Source organism: Molothrus ater, chromosome 1 (assembly GCF_012460135.2).
Source record: "Molothrus ater isolate BHLD 08-10-18 breed brown headed cowbird chromosome 1, BPBGC_Mater_1.1, whole genome shotgun sequence".
Classification (NCBI taxonomy): Eukaryota; Metazoa; Chordata; class Aves; order Passeriformes; family Icteridae; genus Molothrus; species Molothrus ater.
This window is the reverse complement of record NC_050478.2, coordinates 28,204,753-28,227,703: the sequence shown is the minus strand read 5'-3', so window position 1 is coordinate 28,227,703 and position 22,951 is coordinate 28,204,753. Positions and strand designations below refer to the sequence as shown.

General features: G+C 40.5%; 1 protein-coding gene across 4 annotated transcripts in view; it reads right to left on the bottom strand.

The window, feature by feature from the left end:
- Nucleotides 1–22,951, bottom strand: part of SCIN (scinderin) — a 54,820-nt gene that overhangs the window by 19,222 nt on the left and 12,647 nt on the right. For all 4 annotated transcript variants that reach the window (XM_036406437.2, XM_036406438.2, XM_036406439.2 and 1 more), the window contains one exon: nucleotides 10,947–11,096. In XM_036406437.2, coding sequence (XP_036262330.1) covers nucleotides 10,947–11,096 — 150 coding nt within the window. The remainder of the gene's footprint in view (nucleotides 1–10,946; nucleotides 11,097–22,951) is intronic.

The following is a 22,951-nucleotide window of genomic DNA, read 5'->3' as shown; positions in this document are numbered from 1 at the left end:
GGGAGCAAGAAGTTTAAGGAGCTCAGTGAGGCTGAAAATCCACCTAGGAAAACAATACCTGAACAGCATGTCAAGTGAAGGTCAATTAAGAAAGAAAACCAGTTTTATACAGTTTAACTTGTGTACACTAGCATTGTGTTTGATTTTCTTCTTCATATAAACACTTTGGGTTAGGTTTCTGGGACTGAAACTGAACTGTTTGTTGTGGCTGTGATCCTGAAGATCAGATCTCAAAACCTCTCAAACTCCCACCTTTATATGCTTACACCAATAGAAAGAAAAGCAAGAAATTGACACAGCTTAAAGCTGCCTAAATGACATTTTATTACTTAATACTTTTGGAAAAGAGTCAGGGTAGTAGATCATAATTTACTTTCCTGTATGCTTTGACACAAGCAAGTATATCCTGCTCCCCAAATTCAAGGTACACGTGTAGGTTGTGACAGAGAATAAAGCCACTGTACAGGACTACAGGCCTGAAAAACAGACACAGAATGAACTCATTGGTAGATAATGGCTTAGATTTTTATTAACCTTCAAAGCAGAGAAGAATATTACAAGAAACATCTCTCTGAAATAAGTATTCTCTCAAATATATACTTGAGCAGGAAAAAAATCCATCAGAGAAAGGAAGGGATGATCACGATACAGGCCAGTAACCACCTGGCTGACTGACCCTGGGTCCCAGCACAGAGGATCATCAGGCAAAGGTGGCTTTAGGCCTTCTCTGCTGAAGTAAACAGCCACAGCTTAAATTCTAATTGTTTGGGGTTACTGGTCCCTCTGGCAGAGCACAACCACTGCTGAGGATATTCTGAACCAGACAAAAATGACTTTTGACATTTGTCACATAATGAATAACCAAATAGGCTTATTTTACTGGTTATTGTAAGCTAGAACTCTTCCCATCAATTTGAACTAATATTCATTGCCTTACAAAAAATTACACTCCCAATAGGAAAAACTTCTCCCTTCACTGAACTGCTCACAGGGCTTCTGCCTGAAATGGCCTCTCACTAGCAATTCCAGCAACAAGAGATCTCATTACATGCTCACCTTGAGCAGGCAACCTCCCACCCTCCTGAACACAGATTGAAAAGATGGAAACAGCCATAATGCACTGAGAAGTGGGCAAAAGGATGGTTTATGTTAACAAATAGTTCTGGCATGCTGTTAGTTTCCAGGCATTTACCATGTAATTTATCAAAAGGACTTTCTAGCATTAAGGTCTAAATCTGTTCTGTGGGACTTCAGATTGATATTAAACAGCAAAACACATCAGCTGCTCATGGCACTTTTGATGCATAAATTATGGCCGACATTTTTAGCCAGTTTTTGTTGTCTCAGGAATTTCAAATGCAAATCATAATTTTTCAAAGCTCTGTGCTTAACTGCCTAAAAATAGGGCATTAGGCTTTGGCAGCTTTTAATAAGATATTTTCAACTTTGCATATCTGTCTGGGATAATTTGAATATAAAGTCTTTATTCACATGATAAGAATATTCTAACATTATTTGTCTGTTCTGTGAAACTGGCCATGGATAACATGTTCACAAAAAGGTGTCTAGATCAGTCTTGAGAGTAAAAATTTGATTTTTTTTTTTTTTTGATAGTTCGGGTGCAAGGTAAAACAGGCTGCTTTCTGTCCTGCTGGGACTGCACAGCTGGCAGTACCTAAGCTAGTTATTTACTTGAAGACTGGGTGTGCATGAAATGAGGAAATCCCCAGCCTACGTTATCTTCGAATATCTGGCTTTTAGGATGCCTCCAAGATGAACAATGATCCCATGCCAAAAGAAACCAGGAGGGTGAAAGGCAGTAAGTATGAAATGCTTCAGTCTTTTTCTAATCATCACTGCTGCTGAACGAACACAGGAAATTGAGCTGTTCAGCACTTGACTACCTGCAGCACAATTAAAAATAATCTAGTCGATCACCTCCACATCTTTTTGCATTTATACTAATTCTTTCTACCTAAATTTTTAATCTCATTGCTTTGTTAACATCATCCTCTGATACCAGAAGTAGTATTAAAAATATGGGACCCAAAGCCTGCAGACACTTGCACGTGTACTTGAGTTGCCCATTTTTTCTGCTTTATTTACCTCATAAATTGAGGTACATACTGAAGCCTTTGCAGCTTTGCAGATCTGTTTAAAGGCCTTGTGGATAAAATATGTGCTACGTGACAGTGCATGCTTATGTGTTGTATAATAATGAAATAAATCAGTAACTAATGCCAACAGGGAGCCTCAGCCATAAAGAATATTTATCTGACAAAACCACAACACTCCCAGCTTTTCACTCTTTTAAGTGCCTCTGGTTTTGCAGCTGGTCCCAAGGCTGTGGCTGGACCATACCAATATGGGAGTGAAAAGAGGAGTGTGGCAAACACTCCATGAAGCTTGAGCTGGAGGCAGCAGCCCACGATTGGCAGGCAGAGACCCTGCTAGGAAATCAGTGTTCCCAAAGGATGCACAGCAGCAGGCAGCTGTAACACATCAGGGTGAGCAGAGGAGCTGCAGCAAGGTGTTTCAGCACTTAGACCATGGGAAAAGCCACTCAGGGCATTGGAATATTTTTGGAGTGCAATGCTGGTTGTATTCACAAGCTCAGCATTTCCACTCCCATGCAGCAAACAGACCAGATATGGCAGGGGAACCTCCCTGACATGACACCAAACTCTTTGGTCCAAGACAGAGCAAAGACTGGACTCTAATGTTTAAGAAAGCAATTCAGAGAGTATTTTGACAGATATTCTCTAATGACTCCCGCTGATGCTTGAAATAAATTAAATATTTATTAGCACAGAGAGAGTAGCAATGTTCTTTTCACCTGGTTGTCTAGGAGATATATCCTGCTTAGCTCTTTGAAAATAATTTCCTCCTGCTGGTTCAGGTGCCCTCCACTAACTGATTCATGTCTTTAAGTTCCTACACATCCTAAAATTCTGTGTAAAGGAGCCAAAATGTTCAGCTATGATTTACAGTTCTTCAGAGTTAGAAGCTGCAGCACTCATTACTGCAGTATTTAAATCTTAATTTACCTACCATTTATTTTTAAAGGTAAAGCCAGACAGTATCAAAGTCATAAGCAGCTGTGTAAGCAGAAGACCTGGCCCTAACAGCCTGTTCTGCAGTACCTGCAATAATTGTATTTACAGATTTCCTCAGCATCACATCACTGTGGTGAAAATACTGAACTGATCCCCCAACACATGGGATGCTTTCTTCCATACAGCTGTGCTTCACTTTGGCCCAAAGAGAGGATTCTTATTCCAGTTTTACATGGCCTGGACAGGGAACAGCAATCTGTGCACATGCGGAGTTCTTTTAAAAAAAAACCAACAAAATCTACGAAGTTTTTCCTCCCTAAGCCCTTCCTGCACTACACAACTTTCACTAAGGAAAATTCATAGGCAACCTTGCACACAGACCCCAGTTGCTCTGCAAAGGGCTGGGAGGAGACAAACCTGCAGAAAAAAACAAGAAAAAATACCCCTTCAAGGTGCATTTCTGCTAGAGAGATGCAGGATGCCAGGAAGAAACTATCTCAGAGCTCTTTATACAGCAAAGAAAATCTACCCTTTCAGGTCCTCTCCATGAAATTCCCCTGTTGCAAGGAAGTACCTTGAAATAAGAGCTAACAATCCCATGTGGAGATAAGTGCTAACATCTCTTGTCTTTGGCCTTCTCTTAATTATGCTCATTTAATAAGTGAAAATTATAGTACTTTTTCACCAAGAGATTTCTTGATAGTATAGCACAGAAAGGAAAAAAGCCATTACAAACTCTATTCATATTCTAACATGTAATTATAAGATTATAATTGATTTATGTGGTAGCCCTGCGAGCTACAGCTGCTAAAGAAGGAAACATAACAAAGATGAGTGGTTTTCTCACCCACAAGAATGCAAATGAGACACATTTGATCACAAGTACTTCCAGGAAATCATTAGGATCTTAGAAATTCCCTAAAATACCTAGTTTAGAAGCAACTTTCCTAGCATAAGAAATTAGGTTTTCAACCACCTGCTAGTAGAGCTGTTCATAAAGAATTTAGCTCATGCCATGCAGTGTGATACACCTGAACATTTTCTTTCTGAAATTAAATTTCTAATGCAGGCATTGAAATCCGTATTTAGAGACTTAATTAGAAGCCTGGCTTACAGATGTGTTTGCCACCTGCAGCTCCTATTCAGTTCCCTGTCATTTAAGTAAGTGGCTTCAGGCAGCCATGACTGAAAACTGCAGCTTGAAGAATATTATGGGCAACTCCCAAGGTTTAGGAAGATTCTCCTTACCAGCCTCTACCATTCTCTGGCCAAACCCCTCTTGATCTTCTATATGGGTCTGGGAAAAACGCTGGGCCAAATGCTCAGCTGGTGCAGAGCAGCTAAGATGTACTGGAATCCAGGCCATGCAAGTTTTGTCTGAGTTGTGTTAATTTAGTCATTTAAATGTAAATTTGTATCAAGGAAAGGGACTGTCCTTAATGACGGAGATAGGCTCCTTCGCTGTAAAGAACACAGAACTCCTGGTTTTGACAGTTTGAAACTGGCACCCTGAAGGGCAAGGGGTTTGCACTTTGTACCCACTTTCACAGCCCATCATAAAGCTTAAACAAACACTGGAATGCTTGGTAAACTGCCACTCCTCACACTGAGCAGGTGTTGCTATGAAAGGTGCACAGTCATGTGTAAGATTTTTACCTGTAGGTTTATTCCCCTGGACTATTTTGGGTTGTATCCAACAAACTGATCAAACTGACAGGACCCAAATTCTTGCTGGCACCTACCTTATGCCCAAAATCACTCCAGTGAAGCAGCATATTCGTGTTCCTGAGGGATAAATTTGACCCATAGTTTCAAAGCAGCCTGAGAAAACTGTCTGTTCATTTGAGTAGCCAATGCAACTACTAATAGAAACTACAGCTAGTAGTTCTGCTATTTTCTGTGCATTAGCTTTCTTAAGTCTTTGTATTCTCAAGAAAATGTAGTTGACTGCTCTGTGTGCCCGTGTTACTGAGTCTTGGCACTGGGGTCTGGTACAACTTCCACTGTCCTCACCCCTCTCTCAAGGCATTCATTTTCCTTTGTACATGACTGTTCAATACTGCCTCTACCCTGGGACTGAAATTAATTTCTAGTATTTATTTCACAAAATTCCTTGGAATAATGTCTATTTTATTCCAGCTGTCTCAATTTAGATGATAACAGGCAACTTTGCTTTACATATTTCCAAAGCCATAGACAGGGCTTCATTACTTTTCATATTGGGGATTTTTTTTGGTTGTGAACAGGTTCAGGCTGGGGCCTGACAGTTACATGCAGTTCAGAGCTTATGAGCATTTGATTAAAACTGTACAAGCTACACAATTAAACAATTGTTTAATCCCTAACAAATGCCTGGAGTTTGTAGTCCACAAAAAGTTAGAATAAAATATTATTCTAAAAAGTTACCCCTCTTCCTCCTCTTGCATCATCCATCCCACTGTTCCTTCACTCCTCTGTATACAAAACAAACAAACCTCCCCTTAGCATGACTAAGTTCGTAATACAACCAAAAGCAAGGGAACAAGAAGGAACACAAATGTTGAGAGTGGCAAGAGCAGGTTTTGCTTTTGCAGAGCTGTGATGACAGCTCCTGCTGGCTCTGGGAAAGCAGCAGGTACCAAACCAGTACCTTCAGCAGTGGGGCACGTGCTGCTCTTCCAGCCTTAGGTAACGATCCATGTGACAGAGCCAGGGACTGCAGGAACCTGCACAGCTCCTTAGAGCAACATGTCCTTGCACTCTCACACCCACCTACATGTCAAGGCAGGCCTCACTTTTCCCCAGCTACCTCACTGTGCTCCATGCTGTCCTTGGAAATGATCTTTGGTTTGTAAAAAATAATTTTTAAGGGCTTGAATTTAATAAGAAAGGAAGAAGTGATCCTGCTCTTCTATCCATATGGGCAGACATCTATCCAATTAATTTAAGGGTTACTGGAGCTTCATGTTTTCAACATGTTTGCATTATTTGGGTCTTTAGAGTCTAGAGCCTCTGTAACTTGCATTTGCAATGCACTCTTTATTGTCTGTGCTCTTGGGATTTTATCCACAGGGCTGAGTTAGCAGTGCATAGTGCTGCCAGACCCTTTCCAGCTACAAAGGTAGGAAGGTGTGACTGCCTGTAATATGATCAGACCATTCACCTGTAGTATTTATTCACACCACAGGCAAAAACAATCATCACTGGATACAATGGCACTCAGCAATTCTCATGACTAATCATTGCTTAGGGGCTTTAAAGAAAGAGCAGAGAGGAGAAAGGCTGCTCTACCAGCAAGGAGGAAGAGGTTCTCCCCGTTGCTCGGTGTTTACACCAGCTGAATCTTTATACAAGTATTTTATGAGAGGTTTGGACCCACCTGCTGTAAGGGCTCTAGAATACTCAGAAAAACAGGCACGTGACAACTGCAAATGCTGAGTAAATAAAAGTGGCAGAGCTTTATGTTTAAAGGCAGAGGAGTGATTCCAAAGATGCATACTAACAAGATTATTCATTTTCTTGTGGTTTTGAACCTCAGCTGTCACATTTCTCAGGTTTCAATCATGAAAATCAAAAACCTTTACAAAACCACAACAGAATGTGTCAGCAGTAAAAACCACACCAATCATATAGTACCAAGAGTTGCAGTTTTAAGGGAGTCATGTGTAAGGGAACAATAAATTCTATGAATCAGACAGGCTCAGAGAAACAGAAGCATCTTGAAAAGTGTTAGCTGAACACAACATATTAAGTAGAGGGAGCAGATGCAGGCTTAACACTTAGTTTAGGTAGAACTCAGTCTATCCTACTTTTTCATTGGCTCTCATACCCTGCAGACTGACACAGCTGCCCAACATACTTGAAATGTACCACAGGGAGATGAGTCTATGTAGGCAGAAAGTACCATCAACATAAACATATTTTAGGGTGTCCAATATTTCAAATTACACAAATAGAGGAAAACAAATACACTAAGACTTTCTCCTCTCCTCTATTCATTTCTAGAGTTATGATACCAGATCAAGGGATTGCTGCACAACAAATGGAAGATTGGATGCTTTCCATCTTTCCCTTGAGTGACTCAGAACTGAATGCTTCTATGCTTCCCGCATTACTACAAGCACCCTCAGCTTGCTGGCTGACTAGAAATCTTCACAAATACACTAATTTCTGATTCCTAGTTTTTCTAGTTTGCCATTACTCCACAATATTAAATAACGAGATTATGGGAAAATTTTTAAAATGCAGCTTCTCCAATTTTCTCTTCTCTTCAAAATTAGAGCAGAGATTCCAACTAGAGTAAGAAAATTGTCTGTCCTGAGCTTGGCTGCCAATTACTTTGGCTGCTCTCAGTCCTCAGTGATCTCTTGGGCAACTAAAAGCAGCGCTGTGAGATCCCTGCTTACCACTGCAAGCAGTGAGAAGGATGAGTATCAGCATCAGCACAGGCAGCAGCTACCAAACTGTGTCAAGCATTGCTAAGATCTGTTTTTGGATTGGTCCCATGAAAGTCAAAAATTTCCTGTAACACAATTCAAACATTCAAGTGTAAGATTCAGCAGAATGGGTAACTATTCAGCTGCTTACATGTGAAAATCAGAGCAGAGTTGGCATCTGGTGATTTTTTTAATGTTCTGTTGAGACTGGTGACCAGGCACAGCAACAGCAGCAATTTGGCCAAGGTGGTCAGTTTCTCTTTTAATTTTCCAAGGTAGCAACCCTATACAACACTGCTTCTTTAAACCTGCCAGTCACTACCTCACCTAAATTTACCTCACCCAAATCTGGCACCTAAAGCCAGATTTATGTATCTGGCTTCACTTTCCAAACATGGAGGCGAAGCCAGATAACAAATATCTCTGATGTGCACAGAAAACTTCTGCCTTGTCTTCACAGTCAGAGTTCTAGTGATCCCTGAAGCATCTTCTGAGAAGCTCTGCACACCCACTGCAAGTCTGAGCTTCCCAGACATGCTGTGTTTCCAGAGTGCAAGCACAGGATGGTCACTGTGTGGCCTGTGGTGGCAGATGAAAAAGGGCTTGCTGCTGTCAAAACTATTCACATACCCAGCTTCTAGTAATGCTCCTTTCCTAGGGTGAGTGAGCTGTGTCTTGCTGGTCTGCCACAGCAATTCATCCAGTCCTACAGCAGCTCCTGACAGTTCTCTCCCATGGGAAAATTCGAGCAGTGCAGCCTCTTCCCATTGCTAAAAATGGTAGCTGGGAGCAGTAACTGCCCTCATCAGACAAGTTCACCTCACCCACAGCACCACAGCTCCCAGCAGGACAGTGGGCTGGCCAGGAAACACCTCCTCATCACAGCACAGCTGCCTCTGTTAATCCTAGAGCAGGACAGAAGTGTGGCAGGGTTAGTTCAGCCAGCCTGTGTCTTGCCTCTGAGGTGGGGTGCAGGCACAGAAGTTTTGTTTTTCTGTAGGGAGTCACAACTCTGTGCTTATGGAGCAGGAATGAGATCAGTGTTGGCTCTTTCTGCTGGTACTCATGATGGGTATGTCAGCCCCTGCCTGAAGCGTCTACTGGCACTACATGAGCAAGTTTGGCCACTGATATGAACGCAGATTTCTAGCTCACAGGAAGGGGAATCATTCCTGACATTTGTCAGAGGAGATAATTTTAGGAAATCTCTTTTTTATTTCAGTGGCATACTGGATGACAAAATGAATACTTAAAGTATGTAATTCTTTTCCACAGAAAATAAATCAAGCTTTTTCTAAGAAAGCTGGAGATGCCAAAAATCCACCCTTCCTGATGTAGAGGGAAGAAACAAACACAATGTTAGCTCAACAGCAGTTAGCCTGGGAGAGTGTAACAGCAAGTTAAGAGACGATTTTGTGCAAGGAAGGAGAAATCCAAACAAAGAGTACCAGAAACTGGAAACAGTTTGAGCAGGAATAAGGATTAATAAATTTTAGATGTTTATGAGGTTAACTACCCTCCTGACTTATTAGCAGCACATTTCAGAGTGGACTGGGACAGCCACAGTTGAGCTGCAGACCCTGTTATAGAAGCAGCACATACAAAAAGCAAGGATAGCACAATGCAGAATAGAAAATAAACCCTGACTGCAGACACACTCACTCAAACTGGGCTCATCACAGTGGCAGCAATAAAAGCAGTTAATCTGATTGCATTGAACGACCCATTTCTGTTCCCTCCATATTCAGAATCCTAAAACAGAAGCAGAATCTTCTTCATACACTGCTGTGCAAGTGAAGAAAGAATTTATACCCCAATACAATAACAATGCAGTACAGGATCAAAATGCCACCTTGGTGTTTTCCTGCTCTTAGTCATGTGTTGAGGTTGCTACAAAACAATAAATGGAAGCCTGGCAAAGAGATGCAGGGGGAAGGGCAGCATATCCCTTCCCCTCAGAGCCTATGGAGGGGGATGGCAGGGAGGCAGTCTGCAGCTGGCCTATGTCCTCACTGGGCTAGCACAAAAGTCCAACTTATCTGCCTGCACCATGCAGGGAGCACAGGGAGCTGCTCTGATCAGTGCTCCCAAGTCACACATGAGTGTACCAGAAGCTCCATTCAGAGCCTCCAGAGGTAACCCCAGGATGGGCCTGGCAGCAGCAGCAGCTGTGGCCAGGGGCAGGATCCCAGAGGCACCCCAGCCACAGCTGCAGCAGGATGCAACCCAATGCTGTGATTCAAATCAGGAGCAGGAGGTTGCTCTCTAATTGTCAATCTGTGCTCTTTTCAAAAGAGCTATACGTGTAAAATATGCAACACGGCAGAGCCAGCGTGGAAAGTCTGTACAAGGAAGTAAAAAACCAGAGCATTGTTTGCTTGGGTTTCTTCCCTCTTCAAAAATCTCTGGTACACTGTGTGCCACCTTCCCTTCTTCTGAACGTGGCCACATCTGTACTTACACCCACAGGAGAAAAGGTCATTGCAAGGATATGGACAGTCCACCCAAAGGGGTCCCCACAGCCAGCATGGCCACGGGCTGGTGGCTCAGCCCCTGTTTTGCTCTCAGGCAGTGACTAGTATGAATGACCACACTGAATGAAAACAGCACAAAAACTAACTGCACTCTTGCATGCACCATTAGCTTTACTTCCTGAACTTAGTATGGACTACAAGACAATATCCTAGCTGTACATATTCCATTTTATTGAAGTACTGCTTTGTGACCCTGCTTCCCTCTTCCTTCTCTTTGGAGAATGAATGGAAGAAGCTTAATTTAGGACACAAATGTCAAGTGCCAATGCCTTCATTAGTAGGCCACCTGTAACAACACATGAGTGTTTGTTAACTTTTAGAGATCTGAAAAATCCATAAATTGGGAATTTTTCTTCCACTCTACTTTGATCAGCTTAGTTGTGATATCTGAAATCTGGGGATTTTAAGTAAATTGTTAAACTTTCTAAACATATGAGGAAGGGGCTCACTGGGGTTACTAGAGGCTAGGTGCATATGATCTTGAAATAGAAGATGAAGTATGCAGTGTGAAGTATGAAGTAAAGCAGTGTGCTTGGCCCCCAGCCAAATCAATATGCAATTTGCCACATTCTTTTACTTTCTACATACAGTAATTCTGCGTCTTTGTTTGGTGCTGTCCCAAACGGATGCTCCTTCTTCACACAGAGCTGATGGCATGCTCTGGTGTGAGGCATAGTGTTAATTCAGTCACTGTACAGCTAACTCAATAGAGCAAAAATTTATTCTTGCAAAAATATTCTCAGATGATTAATTATCTTAGACTGTAATGCCCAAATAACTTAATACTGCCTGGGTAAGGAAGGAAGGAAAAGGTATAGACTGGCCTACTATACCGTTTATCCAGCATCACTCATAACATCAGCCCAATCTGATTTAGTTCCTGAGCTGCAAGAACTTTTTATTCACTACTATGTCAGCAACAAGTTTGCACATTACAGTACCTCTATGAGGTGCTCTGGCTCACTCCCTTCTTCCACAGTAATTAATTTGGACCTTCCATTTCGTTCGTTGTCCCGAATGCCAACAGCAACCTGTGTGGCCTTCAGCCTCTCGTACTTATTGCATGATGAGCCACACCACTGATAGATCTCCTGAAATAATGAAAAGAACACACACTTTAGCAACAGGATTCAACACAGCAAAATTATGGAATTAGTTTCATTAATAATTATCCTACTGGATCTAAACCACCAGAACAGTCAATCTACATCTTTCAGAAGTACTTTCTAGAAGAGAGCTGCTCCGTCACGTAGGTATTTGGAGTATCTATGATATCATCTTGAAGTGCACCAGGAGAGATTTAGGTTTGATATTAGAACAAATTTCTTCATGGAAAGGGTGAGTAAACATTGGAATGGGCTGCCCAGGGAGGTTGTGGAGTCACAGCCCCAGAGGTGTTTAAGAAAAGATAGGATGGGGCATTTAGTGTTGTGGTCTTCTTGACAAGATGCGGCTCAGACAAAGGCTGGACTCAGTGATCTCAGAGGTCTTTTCCAACCTATTTTATTCCATGATGCTGTAATATGCAAGGTATTTACATAACATAATTCAGCTTCCACATAACTAGGAGATCACTAGAGCTCAGAATAGTCAGAGTTTTGGTTTGACTGAGTTTCATCCCAATTACATATAGAGCTTTAGCTAATTAAAGAATCAGGAACTCCTAAATTTGTTACTACAAATTTTATACATGTCAGTTCCTCTTCTATGGTATTTCAGCAGTGCTGGTACTCACCTGTGTAAGAAACAAATTCATTTCAAAATCTCAAGGAAGAAACAGATTGTATGTATTACTAAAACACAGTTAAATCTTTCAATCCAGATTTTATTTGCTGACCTTTTGCAGAATGCAGCATGTTCCCAGGGCACCTCTCAGGAAAAGGAGACACCAGAACCAGCCTAAGACAGGTCACCCTGATTCAGCCAGAATCTAAAATCAGAACTCTAAATTCTTTAGTCTGAAATGCTCCAAGTTCTGGATGAAAAATAGGGATTGCCAAAACTTGAAGCATTTCAGAACAAAGAATTTAGATTTTGGTCTTGATGAAAATTACTAATGAAAGGCATAACATAAGCTGCAGGGATGCTAGAGGCTGGGCTAGAAGGAGCAAGTCCAAGGAAATTACTCATTTTGGCTGGTTGTTTCCCCCACCTTCTCCTGGAAGAAGGTAATTTGCTTCTTCACATGATTCTGTCAAACAGTACAGCAATAAAGGTACACAGTTTTTCTCAGTTTTAATAAGGTTCAACTGGTTTGTGTTCATCTGCAATGCAAATTTTAATCAGAGCCTTCACTGAATAAATTACTTGGGCTTAGTTTTATGTTGTATATACAACTGTATAAAACTTAAGATTTCAGATGAAAATCTGCTTCATAAAAAGAAAAAATCAAGTTTTTTCTGCTTACCACTGTTGATCTTTAAGAGTACGTGAAAGGGTGGATTGAGATAAGTGAGGGATGAAGCACAGCTTCTCAGTACTAGCAGATGCAAATTTTTAGAAGACAGCTAACATTCACAGCATCTGCATACAAAACAGAGCTAGTAACTTCCAACAGCTACTTCTCACCAGTATGGACACAAACCCCCCCCACAGTGAGATCTCAGTGATCTCACTGTTCCCTTCCAACCTCTCTTCCCCCCTTCAAAAGCATCTCTTCAAAGACAAAGTTTTAAGCTTTGTCAGGATTGCACCACAGATTCACAGAACTCTATCCCTTTCAACTTGCAGATGTTATGCAGTGAAAGCTTTTTTTTGAGGTTTTCAGCTTGCCTTTAACAACCTGACTGTAGGCTTAAATTAAAAAACTGCTTCTAAGTTCTCATTTAAATACTGTCAGTTTACCAAGCATCCAGAATCTGGACACCTAGCTGGTGTCAGGTCTGGACCTGATCTTAAATCCAACTTTCTATATTTCCCCAGGAAAACAAAATGCCTGTTTAAACTTAGGGAAACAATTTTCTGAAGAACTGAATGCGAAGAAAGTAAAATGTTCCAATCTGAGAAGATTTTTTTAATACCTTTGTTATTGCCAGGCACTGCCTCAGCCCTTTTCTGCCAAATTCACGGAGACTTTCCACAACACAGACTCCTCAGCATCATTCTCATCTTGGCCTACATCCCACTAATTGAGCTTATTTGAAACAGGGATTCTTTATTTCCCATAGGAAATAGGGAAAGAGGTAAGGGCAGCTATTGCCTTATCTAAGTGTTGACGTGGAGATGGAGGTGGAGATGGAGGTGGAGATTGCTCATTCAGAGAGGCTGGAAGTGCAGCTTCAATTGTACCCATGGGCCTTCTCTTGGTTTTTTGGTAAAACTGGTGATAGAACCTCAAACAAGTAGTTGCATCTACAAAATGAGTATTTTTGCTGTACTGACCACAAAGGATATTGTGAGACTTGAACTGCCACTGCAAATTACAAAGACCTTTACTTCTTGGACAATAAATTTACATTTTCTTTTCTTAGCCTCTCCTAAAGGCCCCACTGCACCCAAGTTACTCCACAATCACAGTTATTCTCCCTGTCTGCCTTCAGCCAGCAAACGACCAAACAGCTCTCCTACAGTCCACAGGCTCTAGGCTTTAAATAAACCTGAGGAAGGAGAAGGACCTTTAAAAAATCTACAGTCATGGATTTCAAATTTTAAAACTGCAGGCTTCATTATTTTCCTTAAAAATAGTGTTCCATGTTTTCTTCTAGTGCATAAACCACCACTTGAATCAACAAGCAGTGTCTGAAAACATTCTTGATCTGGAGATTCACAAGCTCCATTTTACATGGTTATTTGATTTTAAAAGCTAGAGAAATAATAATCTGCTTCTTTTTAGCACTAGAGAATAAAGACACTATTCTTTATTAAAAGCCTGAAAGTTAAACTTTGTGTACTGTATAATCAAATAGAAGGACATGAGCAGCCACAGGCCATGAAAATGTCCCAAAATGTATGGAATGTATTTACTATGATCACTAAAATATCTTAAGCACTCAGTGCTAGAAGCTTCCAGGAGCTTGGATTTAATTAATTTTCTCTTCTGAACTCAAATAATCTCATTTTCAATGTATCTAATTTTAAGGCCTCTCAGCAGAGAAGCTGAATATCTACAAGTTTGCCTTCCTGATATAACTTATCCATGTCAACCTCTAGGCAGATTCAGTTTTTCAACAATTTAAAGCCAGGAGAATAGTTTTAGAAGTTAAAGCCACTTCTTGAGAAGGCTAATATTTAGATCTGGATTTACCTGAAATACAATCAATTAGTAATCTAACCATATCCAACAAATCATCGAGCTTTTCTGTTGTACTTTGTTATTCATGTATTTATTTTTTAGACATATAAAATGCTCAGCTAGGGGCAAAATATGGTACTTAGCTTCAGCTCACTCACTACTTTCAGAATTTCCTAGCTCTACTACACCTTCACTATTTTTAGGTTTCCTTTGCTAACTTTATTTGGAATTGGCAGGTTGACAAAAAATGTTTCCATTAAAATGAAAACAGACTTCAAGTGTTCACTCCCCTCAAAATAAAAGAGCTTCATTCATCAGTAATTCCTGTGCCAAGCCCAGTTTATTTTCAGAAGTTTGCACTAGTGGTATTTACTTTTTTAAACCTCTTAAACAGAATTCTGAGAGAGATACCCTATATTAATGTATGTTGATACCAATATAGTATCATGGTGGGACAATTAACAGCTAAGGGCAAGAAAACATTGTAACGAATAATGTTGTAATGAAACTAACATTTTAATGAATATAGTATATTGAGTAATATTGAATAAATATAAAATAATGAGTAACACTGTAATGAATATAACCTTATAATGAAAAATGTTATAAAGAACACCAGTGACCACCCTAGAGCTCCTGAGTGAGGTTGGGAAGGCAAGCTGTGTTCATGCCATGCACACTGTGGTCAGAATGAGCCCTCCCCTCAACTGCACATTTTGGGGAAACAGTTTGGTCTTCCACCCACAGAGTGTCAGCATTCACTGCTCTTACTCCAAATAGCTTCTGGCTTGCAGAGTGACCTTGTGCAAGTCACATGAGATTTCTACAGCACATTAAAAATGACCCAACATTTAGCTTCTACACAGAGGCTGTGCGTCAGGATGACTATGCATGGCTCATGTGGAACCCTGAGCAAGAACACCTTGGCACTTTTCCTGGTATGCAGGGGGACTGTGAAAGTACACCTCCTGCCTCCTACTCCAGCCCCAAATGGCATGCAGAGCAAGAGAGGAAAAAACAAACAAACAAAAAATTACTTATTTCAAAAGTGACATAAAAACCAAATTTTTCCCTTCCAACACATAGCCACCTCTGTATTCAACTGGCAGCCTCCTTAGTCTGGAGGCACATGAAAATATACTCTCTTTTCTAGATCTTTTGTGGTCATTTCTGTGGATCTTAGCCAGGATAATGATAGGAAAAGCCAAGAAGCTTAAATCCATAAAGTTCTTCATACCTATGGACTGGAAAGTTCCCCCTCGCTCCCCCACTTGTGCACAGAAAGGTAGCTGAACCAGAGATCATTGTTTAAGCTTCAGGTGGACTGGACACACATGTATCCACAAGGATTCAGTTAAGTTACTGTTCTTCCTGATGTGGTAGGAAATCCAGATGTTTCGCTTGTTTTGCAGCTCCTGTTGTTTAGCATTGAGATTATTCTGGTATTGACCCCTTAATCCACTGTGGTATAGCAAAAGCTATTCCTAGTGCATACTAGCAAAACAGGTTTGAGAGGAAAAATGAATGTACCAAGTGCATGACTCTGCTATATCTGACTTATTTTTAGTCTGAATATTTGTTCCGTTTGAGTCAAATGGGACACTCCAAAGACTGGTTACAAAGACACTATTGTAATTTTACTAGTAATTTTGATTTTTTTTTTTAAATCCACAAAGTTTTTCTCTAGTCAAGCATGCCCTAAACATGCAAGTGTTTCAAACCTGTATGTCTCTTGAAATATCTACTAATTTCCAGGCTTCTACAGTAATTGCTGATTTGCATTCTCTTACATGAAGAGATATTAAAAAGCTAAACAAATTAAAAAGGTTTCAAAACTCTAATTAGAAATAATTTGTGGTGAAACTTTCATTTAGGCAGAAAATAACAGTGAAATGTTAAAGTCTCATTAACCTTAAAATATCGAAATAAACTTTAAATTTTCATTAGAAAAGAACTTAAGCAAAGCATCACAAGCTGTCATGCCTCTATTCTTTGTCTGGAGGCCCTGAAACACTTTAAACCTGTCCACCTTTGCCCACACAGGAAGAAAGGCTAATGAGGCTTCTCAGGACAGGTGGGTCAGGAGGAGAAGAGCTGTGATGTAGGAAACACCAAAAGAGGCAGCACTCACCTCCCGAAGGAAGCAGAAAAAAAAGCCCAGCAATGCTAGAGGCAGATGGAACACACACAAATATTGGCAAAGCTAGAGGCACATCTTATCATGCTACTAACAAAATAATGGGCAGGCACTCAGCTGAGACTCTTCACAGTCATTGGTGAACAGCTGCTCTGATAAGGCATGAGATCCTTTTAGCTTGTTAAAAGTCCAGTTCTGTGATTAAAGTTATTAAGTTCAAAGAAGAAATGCCAATACAAAATAGAAATAAATGGGGGAAAAAAGTATATATATGAACTGTAAACAACAGAAATACTTCTAATGCCTTTAATTCTAAGTATTTGTAAAATGGTGGCATATTACATTGGTATTTGTATTTCAAACGCCAAGGTTTTGGAAATAAAACAGAGAGCCCTAAAGCAAGAGTGTGGAGCATTTTGTTTATGGGTTTTTTTTTTTTTTTTTGAAGTACAGAAAAGTGCTAAATCAAGAAAACAAAATCCACATGGTGGGGAAAATTACTGAATAAAAACAACTGTAATGCAGCGCTTTTTGTCAGTTGACTGACATCCAGGATTTTTAAGGAACTAACAATATGTATGTATTAAGAATGTTTGGATTCAACGAGATTAATATAGGCTGCTAAATGCATTTTTCTCCTTAAATTATTCACTTTTTCCTTTCTTGACTGTTAAATTCTTGACACAGGCAAGGAAAAGATTCCTCTCATTTCACCTATCCATAAAATCTAACTTTGTTGAAACTGCAATACAGTGAACCATTGAAAGTTGTGGAGTTTTGATAATCCAAAACAAACTCCAAATTCATTCAGCCAGAACACCTCTGAGGCCACCATGAGCTAAAAAAAAAGTTAAAATTACTAGTAAAATTACAATAGTGTCTTTGTAACCAGTCTTTGGAGTGTCCCATTTGACTCAAATGAACAAATTTTCAGACTAAAAATAAGTCAGATATAGCAGAGTCATGCACTTGGTACATTCATTTTTCCTCTCAAACCTGTTTTGCTAGTATGCACTAGGAATAGCTTTTGCTATACCACAGTGGATTAAGGGGCCAATACCAGAATAATCTCAATGCTAAACAACAGGAGCTGCAAAACAAGCGAAACATCTGGATTTCCTACCACATCAGGAAGAACAGTAACTTAACTGAATCCTTGTGGATACATGTGTGTCCAGTCCACCTGAGGCTTAAACAATGATCTCTGGTTCAGCTACCTTTCTGTGCACAAGTGGGGGAGTGAGGGGGAACTTTCCAGTCCATAGAGTATGAAGAAAAATCCATACTCTGAATACTTGCACTGAAGTAGGGGGCAAAAGGACGTTTTGGTTTTTTTTTTTCCCCCTCCATCTGATGACTTTGAGACTATAGCAACTTCCAGAATGCTGGCATTTACACTGCTGGCTAACTGGTTCACAGAATTACAGAAAAATTAAGATGTGTGCTTACCAAGATACACATTTTATAGACAGAACAACATTTTAATGCTGTTAATAAGTTAATAAAGAACCTAATCACTTTAGTTCTTCAAGCTCAGCTACTTACTTGTTTGGCAGCTCCCTGCTGCAGCATGAGCAATAGTTTAACTCTCAGCTGGGGGAAACTGGAGAAGAGGTTAGTTGTGGGAGGAAACATGTGAATGGAAAACCTACATGAGTCAGTTGTTAGAGCCAGGGAAAGCAACTAAAAATGTACAGTGATGAATGGAAAAATGCAAGAACCTGCTCTTCCAGCCCTGTTTATACCTTAACAGTGACTTTGCTTATGAAAGCAATTAATATGCCTGTTGTGAGCTGCTTTATCCAATGGAAGAGAAGCAAAGCCACCTAAAAGAAGTAGTGAGGGAAGAAGATTACAGAAACCACCAAGACAACTGTGCTTAAGGTTGCAATATGATGCTAAATCACATCCCATGGTCATAACCATAAAGCAAGCTTCTGTTATCTTGCTCTTTAAAAAGCAGAAGTTACATTTCTTTTTGTAAACATAATTTAATCTACACCAAATTAACATCTGTTATGAAAAGCAGCTGTCATAAAAGCCAGCCTTTTTGCCTGTTGTATTTCTTCAAGTGTCTTCTTTTCTTCTTCGGACAAACTTATTATGTGCTCTGTTAGGAACATACTGACAGATTATGATAAAAACTCTAGTCTCATACTTTTGAGTTCTAACTTCATAATTTTCATTTGGATTCACAAAGCCCTTGAGAAATACATACACTGATTGCTATATGGCACAATCTGTTTCTAAGAATATTGTGGACTCTTAGATTTCAAACCAGCAACCTCTTGGCTGTTTACAAATCAGGACCACTACAGGAATAGGAAGAATGGACAACTGAGTACAATTTACCTTCAAACTCCATTTAGCTTGAGCTGTAGTTATCACCTCTGCACTCTTCTTTTGGAAGAAGGATGATGTTCTGCCTGGAGAACTTTTATTGTACTGACAAAACTTTCCAGCTGCCATCAGGCCCTGAAACCTCAGTGGTAGTTATCACACACTGCCCTTCACCCCCTTATTTTAACAACTGCCTCTTCATTTCTTTGGGAAGGCTGAGCAGTGCACAGCTCTCTGCCTGCCCTTTGCAGTCACCTAGCTCATGGCACTGCTGCTGCCCCCCCATCAAGAGATTAATCAGAGAGAGTCAAGTCTTACATTTCACAGAGCTTTATCCAAATACACACAGAAAGAGTATTTTTGCTGGTCGCTAAGGATACAATTTCTGACAGCCTTCATACAGCTGAGTTGGGAAGCATTCAATAAAATCAGCTGATCAATTAATGTTGCTTTATTTTATTGTTACTCCCATTACTTCTGCTCCATGTTTTGATAATCACCCAAATTACTGACACATCTCAACATTCCAGTTCCATAAACAACCAGCATATGTCAATATACACAGGGTTAATTTCACAATACTGACAAGTTTCCTTCCCACTTTAAACCAGGAAAATTGATAAAAGATATGAAAGTCTTTAGCACATCTTATCAGAAATATACACATATACAGTATGTTTACATATGCATCTAGATAAATACTAAAAAACAGCCTCAAAAACTGTGTGTTATTAACTAAATGGCACAGTGATTCATCTTTCCCCTTGCCTTCTGTGACCATTTTCCATGTCTACCCACTCCCTGCTGTTTTGAGAATTGTCTTGGTGATGAAGGAAGAAAAAGGACTGTGTCTAAGGGGAGGTGGCTGGAGGATGGGGTGAAACAGGGAGAGCTGCATCTGGAGGTAAAGGGCAGCACAGAGCAAGGCCAGGCAGTTTAAGGCCACCAAGAACTGTCAAACCCATCCTGGTGCCTCTCAGGTGGGATACCAGCAATAGTCCAGGACAGGATTGGAAAGGCCTTGAGGGGAAGCTGTATGAGGATCAGCTGAGGTCACTTGATCAGTTCAGCCTGGAGAAGAAGAGATGGAGGGAAGACACCACTACAGTCTACAACTTCCTCCTGAGAGGAAGAAGAGGAGCAGACACTGATCTCTTCTTTTTGGTGTCCAGTGACAGGACCTGAGAGAGTGACCTGAAGTTGTATCAGAGGAGTTTAGGTTGTATATAGAAAAAGGTTCATTACCCAGACGATGGTTAGGCTCTGGAATGGGCTCCTCAGGGACACAGTTGCAGCACCAAGCCTGACAGAGTTCAAGAAGAATTTGGACAATGCTCCCAGACACACAGTTTGACTCTTGGGGCTGCCACGTGTGGGACTAAGAGTTAGGCTTTAATGATCCTCGCAGGTCCCTTCCAACCTAGCATATTCTGTGATTGTGTGGCAGAAAAGAGCAGCTCCTGGGAGGCCTTGAGCAGAGCTACACCTGGACAAGATGCTCTAAGCAGCACCTGACAAAGGAAGGTGTGCCCCACTCGAGGCCCTCTCAGCAACCGCCCTGCACTTGTCTTGCCTGCCCAAAGGCTCCCTTACAGAGAGATTCCTGGGGTCACCAAAGAGATGCCATGGAAATCCCATGTAGCAAAAACACCCCAACTTAAATCAGGGTCTGGCACCCCAGCACTCTCCTGGGTCACTCCCTCTAAGGAGGATCACTACAGTCACAGCTCATGGTGTTACAGAAGCCTGCTTGACTGAAAGGTCTTCATGCATTTCCCACAGATAACAACTCCCCTCTTAGCACAGACAGTGCTTTCTCTGCCTTCTGCAGCTCTTTTCTCTGCCAGCCAAGAGAGTTCAAAGGAGGCAAGATGAGACCTGGGCAGGGTATTTGAAGTGCTGTAAATGTGGTTTAGTAGCAGATCAGCCAAGGCACTGTGTGGGTTGTGCACATGGGACGTGGCCCCAAGGATCCCAACCACTTTTAAGAGAGAGAGAGAGACTATCAGGAGGCAGTTACAACACTATTTTTTGATCTGATTTCCAGCCAAGGTTTGACTCCAATAACTTTGAAGGCTGGATCAAGATAGGATAACCTTCATTCAAGGTCAGGCTGAACAGGGCTCAGAGCAACCTCAGCTTGTTGAAGATGTCCCTGCCCTTTGCAGGGGGAGCTGATCTAGATGACCTTTAAAGGTCCCTTCCAACCAAAACTATTCTATGATCTAGGTATGAGATAAACATCAGAACTTGAACTGTAAATATGTGAACCTAGCTTGAAATGCCCACACACACTTCTTGCTTAAAGCATTATCCCTGTAAAGGAGATTTTATTCCTATTCATTATGATCTTTCATAACTTTCCCTTATCTGTTCAAACCATGAGTTTAAAATACTGCAGTAATTGAGAATAATGGGAAAACTGACATAATTTTTTATTATATTAGATAAGCAGCTTGATAAAATATAACAGGAAATGGACAGCACAAGCGATTTCTCAGTTCCATGGAGACCATCCTTCTGGTTAGCTAAGAGACTGGGGAAAGTAAATCTTGGAAATTTCTCATTTGATACACTACAATAATTTGATATTAAAAGCACTGACCATAAGCTCATTATTTTATGCAATTACTGCCCATTACTCTTAGACAATGAGTCTGCAAGTGGTCTGCAATAAATACCAAAACTCAGAAGCAACCTGTTTAAGATTAATTTTATTTCAATTGTTAAGTAATGGAATCTACTTTAGTGAAAATACTTTTTTCAAAGGAACCTTAAATTCAATTAAGAGCTCCTGTAAGGACTCATAAGCCTCCCTCATTTACAATGGGCCTTTCGTCATGGAAAATGTCAATCTGAAGTACAATTATTTCAGTTTGAAGTACAGTTCTTATGAAACTTGAGCAAGGTTTCTCCTGTGACATTGTATTTTCTACCACACTCCTTTATTTAGAGGTACTTCACTAGACTTGTATATCATCATCCTGAACTATGTCACCCATTTTCATCTCCCACAAGCATGGTCTGGTTTACGCAATAACCTGTGACTATGAATATCTTGATGCTAAAACACTCTTTTCCTTAACTTATCAGTACATCCAGAAAAACCCATCTCTCTTTCACAACTGACATGACGAGACCAAGAACTGTATTAGACATGATTTGACTGACATTTCCCATAGAATGGCAAAAAAAGAAAAAAAGGGATCTAGGTGTTGTTCACATCTAATCTTTCTTCCTGCAAAGGCACAGTGTTGCATTGCTGCTTGACCTCTGTCTTGTCAAACAGTGAATCAGAAACCAGTGATGTTACATGGTAAAAAAGTAAAAGGCTCCCACTGTACATTCAATATCAGGTAAAGACTCTAAAGCCATATTTCATTTAAATTGCTTAGTGAGAGCACTCTCCTCTCACCAAAAGGGATGGGCCCCAAGCTAAACACGTAACACTGCAACACATCCATAGTGCATTTCATCAGTGTCACTGCCATGCCTGCAGTGTGGCCTGAGTAATTACTCAAGGTCATCTGGGTAACTGCAGCACAGTAAGTGTCAGAACAAGTTGAATTCATGGAGTACACCCAGTTCTACACCATGTCCATGGAAGGCTGACTCCAGAAAACTCAAGCCCAATTACAGCCTTACTGCAAAAGCAGCATTATCTAGCAATGTTTACTTCCAAACCTTCCATCTCCCATGCGTTAACTCTCACAGGGAATAGATGATTTGGGTCTTCTATGCAAAGTGACATTGAGAGATTACTTTGGATACTGATCACCATCTGAAGGCTGTGAAGCATAATAAAAATCAAAGATATATTGGTATCAAGTAGCTACATTGATTATCTTCAACTATCACACTAGGGGACACTTTCAGAGAAAAAAGGAACCATGAATTTTCTTATTTCAGAGAAAATGCACACCAAGAATTCAGAAGAGCCCATTTTTCAATAGGTCAGAGGAACTCTGAGATCTTGAAGCAGCTGACCACTTCCTTGTGAAACACTACAGTTAAAATCAACAGCAGATAAACTATTTCCTTTCACATGCTTTCCATTTATACATGTGAGTATAATTTCAAATGGGTAACTAGCATCCAATTAGTGTGGACTACATCCCAGAATCAGAAAATCTCCTAGAATCAGAAAATCTCATGTATTCTGAGGTGACAACACCACACTTTAAGGCATTTGAAGCAAGCAGAATTATCTGCTCCTATGTGTCGATATTCTTCTGTGC